Source organism: Poecilia latipinna, unplaced genomic scaffold (genome assembly GCF_001443285.1).
Source record: "Poecilia latipinna isolate Pla-1442-1.1 unplaced genomic scaffold, P_latipinna-1.0 Scaffold2089, whole genome shotgun sequence".
NCBI lineage: Eukaryota > Metazoa > Chordata > Actinopteri > Cyprinodontiformes > Poeciliidae > Poecilia > Poecilia latipinna.
The window spans coordinates 25,464-35,171 of record NW_015114705.1 but is presented as its reverse complement, the minus strand read 5'-3'; the positions used below and the strand labels follow the sequence as shown (position 1 = coordinate 35,171).

Below are 9,708 nucleotides of genomic sequence, written 5' to 3'. Positions count from 1 at the left end.
TAATTTTAGCTTATGCATTAATTTTAACATGATGAATGGTACAAGTACAGCTTCGTCCGTCAACATGCTTCTGCCTCTCCACAGGTTATTGACTACAATTTAGCTAAGCTTAGCATTGATGATTATTTTTAGCATCAGAACGCTGGATTCCAACCGACGGGCAAACTTTGGCATGCCCCGGTTAAATTTCTTCAGGAATTTTCTAGTTTTGTCTCTATTGTTCTCTCAAAGGGCAGCAGGTTAGATGGCTCCTCTGACCAAACAAACCAGCAGAGTGTAGAATATACCACCACATACCAGCCAGGTACAGCGCAGTCACTGAAATAACATCAGAACCATACAGCAAAGACAGGGGGCAACATGAATGTCACTGTGTGTAAAAGATGCAGTGACCTCAGTTATCGGGACAAAGGTCACTCAAACACAACTAGGAGTAATTAACTATGGTACGGTGGCACAAATGTTACTGAATGTTAATGCTATACATTAACATATCAATATCAATGTAGCTACTATTAACAGTACAGTGTCACATTGCAACATTTCAAAGGTGTCAATCTACCAGTTTATTTTTAATGTAGAAATACAACAGTTTAATGTGAATTTACAGCAGGTGTTTCTACAGAAGTCAAAATATAATGGATGATGGAGAAACAAATGGATGGAAAAACACAGGGAGAGAAGGATGGATGAACATATGATGACAAATGAACAAAGTGATAAACAAATGACAGACAAACAATTCATAGATGGATTAAAAATGAACAAAAATGGATTAAAGTATATACAGAAAAACAATTTGACAGATGGATAAATTAACAGTTGTGCAAACAAATGGAAACACAGATGGATGGTTGGAGCATTTAGATGATGAGATAAGGAATAAAGTCAGGAATTCCACAAAAAAATAACCCCAAAAACAGTGGGACAAAAAAAAAAGGCTCTTACCTTAGTGTTTCCCCAAAAGTCTTTGTACTCCTTTAACAGCTGCTGGTTACGAAAAATATCTGCAGATAAACAAACAGGACAAACAAAAGCAAAAATTAAGCATTTTTTTACAACCCCACAGCAAAACAGGGAATACATAACCATTCCAGCTGAGAGATTATCTGGTTAGTAGTATTTATGATATAAATGAGAAAACAACATTTTTACCAAGTTTTCAAACAATAAATCAATCAATAAATAAAAAAAGAATAATTTGTGGGTTTTTTGACAATTTTGCTGCTGCAAATTGTGTGAATATTAGCGTGGCTATGACAGGTGTGACTCTGGCAGTTTACCTAAAGGTCTAAGTACAAATCCCAGCTGAAAAGTTATTGAAACCATTTCCAGTTGGGACTTTGAATAGTTTTTCTACCTACATTACAAAATAAACATATTTTGAGTATTTTTTTATGCAGCCTCTATGAACAGAGAAAACTTTGTGCTTTCAATTTATCCACAAAGAAACAAATGTTAAACCTACTCTCTTGGTACTCTCTCTCCACTTCTTTCCTGAGATTCCTCTCTCGGTCTAGAGCTTCAATGCTTCCCCACACATCTAGTGCTCTGATAGCAAGAAAAAAAAAAGAATATAATCATAAATCAACATAAGAGAAATATGCATGTAAATGCTGGTTTAATAAATGACTTGTTTGAAAAGATTTGGTATAATTCTCGTTGGATGTTTTGGAGACGCAACATTAGAATTTTGCACTAACTTGGCCTCCACGTCTGACCGCAAAAACACAGTGAAAGCCTCTGTGTCGTCATGGGGGCTGCGCCTTCTGATCTTCCGGAGCTGCTCCAGATCACTGCAAGTACAAAAGGAGTAGGGCAAGAAAATTTAAAACAGACTAAAAGAAATGTCAGGCAATATTTTTCAAGTGAACTGCAAAAGCATGTTCAATTATTAACTTCAGGGGAATTTGTACAATTATTGTCGCACAAAGAAATGGAACAGTTTCCCATTTCCCATAATATTTATATACAAGACAAAGGAATTACCTTGGTTTGAGACAGAACTCATTCATCGCTCTGACAGCAGTGATAAAGTTGTTCTTAGTGTATTTGGCTCCATACTCCCTTTTTTTGAGGACAGCTCGAACTGTGTGCAAAATTAAAAGACCAATCAAATGACAAACTGATTTCAATCTGAATCAGCTACCAAGGGAAACAATTCAAAATTTGACAAGAACACGCAAATGTGACCTTTTACCTTTGACTTGAATTGCCTCAACTTTCATTAGTCCTTGCAGTGCTTTATTTATGGAAGTAAAGATATGAATAAAAAATAAAAATTAAGCTTAAACTTCCATAATTCTTTGATGTCTACCTGTAATCAGGTAGACATAAAAAAAATTAACCAGTGTGTTAATGGAAAAGTTTACCTGATGAATTTGTGGTGACTTTTGCAGCACCAGTCGCCACTCTCTCTGCTGAAGGGGAATCAGTTGATTTTGATTTTGGAGGACCATCTTTACTATCACCAGAGGTAGAGTAGTACTGCACCTTCGTGAGCCCCAGAGAGGCCACACGGGAGTCAGGAAGGCTGAGCCATAAGCTGTGTGTGCCTCCAATCTGCCAACCTGTGCAACACAGTGGCTCATTAGTGATAATATGCAATTGTGTGTTTTCTTTCCATAAAAAATTACAATGACAGTAAAAAAAAACAAAAAAACAACATCAGGCAATTAAGTGTGGATATCCAAAGACAAACTGAGGTAGAAACTCTCTCTGCTTTGTGAATATTTGTATCAATGACATCATAAGAAGCACAAGAAGCTTTTGATGCAGTCTCTGAAGGTTTTGGGTTATAAGAGACAAAAGTCTGGCCTGAACATGTAATATGGCTCAAACTATGTCTAACATGAAGCTTTAAACATTGTGACAACCCTCTGTAAAAATACCAGGTTTTTATGTTAAATAATTTACACAAAAAATGTAAATAACACATTTAAACAGGAATTGAAGCGCTTTTACTGAAAAACAGGAAATAACTTTTTATATTGCAGCAAAATTAATAATACTAATCTATAACAGTATAACAACAATTTTGGAAAACAAATGCAGTTGTGATAATATCCTTATTCTTGTCACTTCTCTCTTTGTTAACAATGCTCCCAACTGTCATTGGAAGTATTTTGGTCACAACAATATGCCAGGTGAGAAGTGAGACTCCATGTATTATCAGCAGGCAAAGTGCAAGTATGACTGCATAACTTTGCCCAAACATATGTACTATAGTTTGGATAATTTGACTATTGCTAAATAATTTAAATATACACACAATCTTGGTACTCATGGTACTCATGGTCTTGGTACTCATTTTATCATTCTGCCCTTTATAGAGTACTACAACAAAAGCAAATGTCTAAAAATTATATATATATTTTTTTCCTGTAAGAGATAAAAGAACAACTAGAATTTCATTAAAAACATGCACAATGCGAGAGGAAAAAAATTCAGAAATAAGAAAAAGGTTAACACAAAAGAGCTGATTAGTTGCCTTGTCGGTTGCTAGGGAGGATAATATTGATTCAACATCAACTGACAACAATAAAGCAAATGGAAAGAGTGATCGTGAAGTCTTCTAAAAGACTGATCTGAAATTATCTGAAATGAGTTGGTTTACATATAACAATAAAAAGTCTGGCTAGGATCCCATTGTTTTTTCCCCGACAGTAAAAAAAAAAAACAGATTTAAAGTAGATATAACAGTAACAGGCAACTCATCCAGAAGCTCACCTCGGGGAAACCTATGAGACCACTGGGACAGCGAGGACCTGTGCTGCAGGGACACTCTGCAGAAGACATGCCATTGTCTGTGGGCCAGGCTGGGTAACATCCTCTCTGCAGCGGGGCTTGGTGTTGAAGTGCAGGAGTGTGCTCTGTAAATTCACAGATATCCCAGTCACAGTTGTGTTAGCATTACCAGCCTGCCAACTTAACCCAACCACCTTTCAAACAGATTAACGTTGAGAAATATCCTCTCAGGTTCAGATAGTGTCATTAGTTAGCAACGTTAGCGTGGCTAAAAACAAACTAACACGATAAACTAAACTGACAGTTATGGTAAAACTGAATATTTTTCATTTAACAGAAAAGTACAGCTTCTGCTTTTTGGCTAGCTCTGTTCTGCTCCGTTAAGCAAACCCGGTGGAAACAGAGCTACATAGCTAAGTAGCATGATCAGCTAACGTCATTAGCCTTGGAAATAACAGGTGCTCTTTAACATTTAAATTTCAGACTAAATTGAAGCAACTGAGTACCGGCTGCGTTTATAAAATATTGTCATAAAAATGAAATACCTTTTTACGGTGAAGATTGCTCTGCATAGTATGAATCCATTTTACAAATTGATCGTAACGCCGCTTCAGACATACGATGGAAAAAACTACAAACGCCTAATCACGTGACCTATGACATTTCAGTGAGGTAATCCCGCGCGAGTGAGTATGAGTTCATTGGGGAATCAAATGATGTCGCGATATTTTGCACTACGCTGTGGAAGGTCAAGCATCTTTTTTCTGTTTTTTGACATTCATTTTAAAGACATATTAACTATTATGTATCACAAGAGAAAGAAAACGACTATCAGAAGAAGATGACCTCCTTTTTCATTATCTAAAATAAGTATATTTTTATAAACTTAGAGAATATGGAACTAGTTCCCTTAAAAGGTGACAATATTCTTACCTAATATAGAAAGTTTTAAAATGCGATCCAAAAAGAAGCTTGAAAACATCCACTTTCTTTGTAGTAGCATAGTTTCACACAAAAATTGTTATTTTTTTACCCCACTGAATAAATTGCACTGAAATTTACAGGTGTGAGATTATGCCACTGTCATAAAGTTGTTTTTTTTTTTTTTATCTTCCAGCATTACACATTTGTGAACATTTATGGTCATGTTTATTTGGCATGCAACTTAATATAAGATTCAGTTAAATCCAATCTGCTTTTATGAATAACTACAGCACATTTTCATGGGAAAGTATAAGTTTTTCCTCCTTCAGTGTAATTTGTAAAAAAAAAATAGGAGTAAATATTGTAAATATCTTCACAGCATTATGTAATTGCATATAATATTTAACTGAAACTGTCAAAAAATGTGTTGACAGTTTTTCAGCAATGTGCACACCACAAAAGAGGAACTTTTTGCAGTAACTCTGTTAACGTAACTTCTAACAGAAGAAAAATAATGTGTTAAAGCACTAATAGAGTTCATCGGTCAGCATGAAGGGCGTGCTTCCGTCATTACCCAACCCAAATCAGTTGTAAATACAAAAGGGAAGGACTTAACAGTGTAATAATAGAAAAGGGCGTTGTCGCCAAACAAGATAATCCCAAGACTTAAGAAAGAAATATGCAGGTTTATTGCATCTGTATAATACTACAACTGATACAGATCCTGACTTTGCATTAAAATGGTGCTCCAAAGGGCAGCTGTGGCTTTATTATAAATTACATAAATGACCGATAAGTCAAACACAAACACAAGGAGGTGTTATTGTTTGATTATTCAGGTGGTTTCTTGACAACAATCTTTGCACATTCATTACTTTCATTTCACCGTCATTGTACTGTATTTAGAGTGTTTAATCAGTCAAGGCCCACCACATAATTTAAGAGTCAAAACTGAATTTAAGGTTGTTTAGGTAAAAAATATAATCAGTGAAAAATATGAACACTGTTTACAATTAAGGTCACTTAAATGCAAAAAATTTAAGATTATGATCAATATCATGAAACAAGTCATCACTCTGATGAAAGAATGTCCTGGTTCTGGACTGATTGTCTGAAGTTTTTGGTCATATAGAGAAACAAATGGGTTGGGGACGATGTCTGCATCAACGCATCGTGACAAACTCCTCGGACGAGGTGGGGTGGATGGCGACAGTGTTGTCAAAGTCTGCTTTGGTCGCACCCATTTTGATGGCAACAGCAAATCCCTGCAGCATTTCGTCACAGCCAAGGCCCTGCATATGCAGGCCCACCACCTGCAAAGATGAGACGGTTCAAGTTAAAACAACCAACCAACCAACCAAACAAAAAAAAACAAAAAAAAAAAAAACAAAAACTGAACTTTGTGCCTGGAAAGTAATTAAAATAAAACAAAAAACGTGGTCGCCAAACACAGACATCTTGTACCTTCTCCTCCTTGCCCACACACACCAGCTTCATGATGCATGGACTCCTCCTGCTTGTGATGGCGTGATACATCGGCGTGAAAGACGTCTTATAGATCTTTACATTCTCCTTTCCATGGGATTTAACAGCCTCATCTGAGAAAAGGACACAAACAAAGAAGCATCTGTCATGCTGGTTTGCTTAGTGAAGCTAGGAATGCTGGGATATTTACCAAAATATTAGATAATAGAGAATGCTGGAAGTGAAATCATTTAGGATACAGGAGTAGTCACCTTCTGTGAGGCCCACAGTACCAATGGGTGGGTGGCTGAACACCACTGTGGGGATACTGGAGTAGTCCAACTTGGAGTCCTTCTTGCTCTCAAACAATCTATGGGCAAGCTTTCTGCCTGCAGCAATGGCGACTGCCCCACAAGTAAAATAAAATAACAGTGAGCTTTAAATGACTTGGCTACGAAGCAACTTGTGTCGTTTTTGTTGTCTTCTACCGGGTGTGAGAAGAGCTTTGCCACAAACATCCCCAACAGCATAGATTCCTGGCCGAGAGGTGTTCTGGAATTCATCCACGATGATGTGGCCTCTTTCATCAGTGTCCAGACCCTGGCAGACAAAAGGAAGAGCACAATCACAGGAGGCAATCTTTAACAAAAAAAAAAATAAAAATAAAAAAAATATGCTTTTTCTTGCCAAATTCTTTGGCCAACTGATCCAATTATTTGACCTGTTTTCTGTAGAAAACTGACTATGCAAAATGATGGAGAGACTGAGATAATGGGGTTACTGGAACATAGCTAGACTTTGAACCTTTACAGAGCAGAAAATAAATGTATTTATATAGTGAAGTAAAAATCCCACATTAAGAAATAATAGAAATAATTTATAAGCAAATTACCAATTGCACAGGTATGGGCACCACTACCAGTCCCTCTGATAACTGATAAAAATAAAAGGAGCAAACATTTGTTTGATTTTTAAGACGTGGGGTGAACTGAAGAGGAACCTTGATAGGCTACACATAGGAGTATGGACAAAAATCACTCTATGCACGCTCCAAACTTCTGAAATGTTATAGGAGAGGAATAAGTGCTGTCCTATTGGTTAAGTTAGATGGTACAAAGAATTAATACAAGCAGCTCCAATAGTTGTGGTGAAAGCAATTTTGTTCAAAACAAAAGACAACAGTATTTTCAGCCTGCTCCACATTACTTTGGTGTTAGCAAAACAGCACTAACACTAAACTACATGACTACAGACAAGAAGTGCTGGCAGTGCAACATCAGAAACCACCACAAGGAGTTACGTTGAGCCCTTTGCTGTTCACCACTGCTGACACACCAATGCTATGTCAGCTTTAGAAGTAACCTTGTGATTAAGTTTGCTGATGATACCACTGTTGTCAGGCTCAATTCAATCAACGATGAGGCAGCTTATAGAAAAGGGACAGCAACTCACAGCCTCACTGGCACTGCCCTCAACTGGTCAAAATCTAAATCTCACTTACAGAACAGACCATGTTTCTATTGGAAATACAAAGTCAAACTCACAGTGGGGTCCCACAGGGGCCATTCCTTGGACCCACTCTATTTACTTTGGTCATGTCATCCTCCAATGAGGAATTTCATTTCAATGTTAGGTAGATAACATGCATGCAAAAATTATAACAGATGTTCCACTTTCATCATCCATTGCATCAGCACTCATCATCTGTGTGGATAGACAACTTGGACCCCCTCCACAGAATTCCCTCTCATCATTATTCACCAAATTTGAGATAGGTTTGATCCTTATCTCACTTTTGAGACGAGTGGATGTATAGACCCTGGGTAGGCAGCTTCACAACATGAGACAGACAATCTTAGCATGACAGAAAGGTTTTAAAGAGAAGAGATGCCTCAGTGCCTTATCAGAGCACTGACTAAAAACCAGAGGGTATTTAAATAAAATTACATACCATAGTCATGGTTTGCTTACTTTCACTTTTGCCATCTGGTAAAAAAATACCAAATCTCAAGATCAAGGAGTGCATGGTTATTAAGCAGTTTTTTCCCCTACAATCAAACTTCTGGGTCAAAGTATGTAGAATGCACATTTAGTATTGATTTAAGCCCAGTTTCAACTTACCAATGATTGATTCTGTTCTTATTAAACCAAATACAGGAAGCAAATATCTTCCTGTGTGAAACATCTTCTTCTTAGTAATCTTATGAAACATCGCTGTTTCATAAGAACTTTGTAATAAATGTGGTCAGCACTGCATGTGTAAATTGTTACCATGCTGCCGATGTTCAGCCCAGACGTGTTGGGCTGCCTTCCTATGGCCCACAAAAGGCACTCCACTTCCTCAATGGTGCTGATCTTCTCATCGTTCTTCTTCTCTGGGTCTTTGGTAACGATCGTCACCTCAAGACCCTTGTCGGTCTTGCTCACAGATTTCACCTGAGAGTTCTTCCACAGGTCGATGCCGTTGTTTTGGAGTTCTTTGGTGCAATTTGCGCTTATGAATGCATCAAAGTTTCTCAAAACCTACAGAGAGAGCATTCACAACTTGTAGCACGGACATACTTTGTAGAAACATCACTGTTTCATAAGTTTGGTCTGCTTCTTACCCCTGTTTGTCGAATAACAAGGGACGTTTTGGACCCCAGGGTGGCTAGGATGCCGGCCATTTCTACAGCAATATAGCCAGCGCCTACAATCACACTGCGCCTAATGAGGAAAAAGATTTTTATTTACAGACAACTAGTGAGGCCTAAAATCTTTTTTTTTTTTTAAATATAAAACCTTACTTTGGAAGGGTTTCGAGTTCAAAAAAGCCATCACTAGTAATGCCAAGACTTGCACCTAAAATTAGAACACAAAAATGTTTTAAATGTGAAATTTCACATCTTCAAAAGAAGTTCTCATCACCATTCCTACCTGGAACTTCTTCATCACTCAAAACAGAAGGCTGCCCCCCAGTGGCTATGAGGATGTGAGGTGCCGTCAGTTTCCTACCATTGACCTCCACAGTGGGCTCAGGGTCATCTGTAAACCTGGCGTAGCCTTGAATAGTTTCGATTTTAGCCTGGAAAACATCAGACAGAACTACAACATGAGGCCATGTTACATTTATTCATCTTTTTATTATGGGGGAAAATAAAATAAAAAATAAAATAAAATAAAAAAAATAAACAACAGATGAAATAATTCTAACGTGCCACAAAATTGTAGCCTAAACATTGACAGAAGTTAAACTCACTTTGTCCAGGTTGTTGCGATAAATCTGGTTCAGGCGAGAAACGTAAGCATCCCTTTTGGCCTTAAGAGTCCTGCAAACACAAATAAATAAGTTAATTGCACACTTTGTCCTGAGAAGTTTATGTAACAAATCAACCTTTGAGAGAAGACTAAATTTAGAACACTTAAAGTTTAATCAATCATTAACATTTTTACATAAAGAAAGTTTATTTAACCCTTTTTTTTCTGTGAAGTCAAACTGTTCACAATCAAAGGCTTTTAGAAGCTCTATGAAAACTGTTATGTTTTCTGGCTTATATGTGTGTGTATATATATATATATATATATATATATACA

At 37.1% G+C, this 9,708-nt stretch overlaps 2 protein-coding genes across 6 annotated transcripts in view; both read right to left on the bottom strand.

Moving 5' to 3' along the window:
• slc30a9 (solute carrier family 30 member 9) overlaps window positions 1–4,405 on the bottom strand; it is a 13,338-nt gene extending 8,933 nt beyond the window's left edge. Inside the window, exons 1-8 of one of the 2 annotated variants that reach the window (XM_015016997.1) lie at window positions 4,293–4,405; window positions 3,730–3,872; window positions 2,377–2,570; window positions 2,201–2,246; window positions 1,990–2,089; window positions 1,704–1,796; window positions 1,469–1,551; window positions 949–1,007 (exon numbers count right to left, since the gene is read on the bottom strand). In XM_015016997.1, the coding sequence (XP_014872483.1) occupies window positions 949–1,007; window positions 1,469–1,551; window positions 1,704–1,796; window positions 1,990–2,089; window positions 2,201–2,246; window positions 2,377–2,570; window positions 3,730–3,829 (675 nt within the window). In that variant the 5' untranslated portion in view covers window positions 3,830–3,872; window positions 4,293–4,405. Of the gene's footprint in view, window positions 1–948; window positions 1,008–1,468; window positions 1,552–1,703; window positions 1,797–1,989; window positions 2,090–2,200; window positions 2,247–2,372; window positions 2,571–3,729; window positions 3,873–4,292 lie in introns of both variants that reach the window. The other variant, XM_015016996.1, reaches the window with a different exon arrangement.
• A 932-nt stretch (window positions 4,406–5,337) lies between these two features.
• The window catches only part of gsr (glutathione reductase), a 15,822-nt gene continuing 11,451 nt past the window's right edge, over window positions 5,338–9,708 (bottom strand). For all 4 annotated transcript variants that reach the window (XM_015016999.1, XM_015016998.1, XM_015017001.1 and 1 more), the window contains 9 exons: window positions 9,374–9,443; window positions 9,052–9,199; window positions 8,922–8,976; window positions 8,742–8,841; window positions 8,407–8,658; window positions 6,624–6,735; window positions 6,408–6,539; window positions 6,136–6,269; window positions 5,338–5,984 (listed from right to left, as the gene is read on the bottom strand). In XM_015016999.1, coding sequence (XP_014872485.1) covers window positions 5,835–5,984; window positions 6,136–6,269; window positions 6,408–6,539; window positions 6,624–6,735; window positions 8,407–8,658; window positions 8,742–8,841; window positions 8,922–8,976; window positions 9,052–9,199; window positions 9,374–9,443 — 1,153 coding nt within the window. In that variant the 3' untranslated portion in view covers window positions 5,338–5,834. The remainder of the gene's footprint in view (window positions 5,985–6,135; window positions 6,270–6,407; window positions 6,540–6,623; window positions 6,736–8,406; window positions 8,659–8,741; window positions 8,842–8,921; window positions 8,977–9,051; window positions 9,200–9,373; window positions 9,444–9,708) is intronic.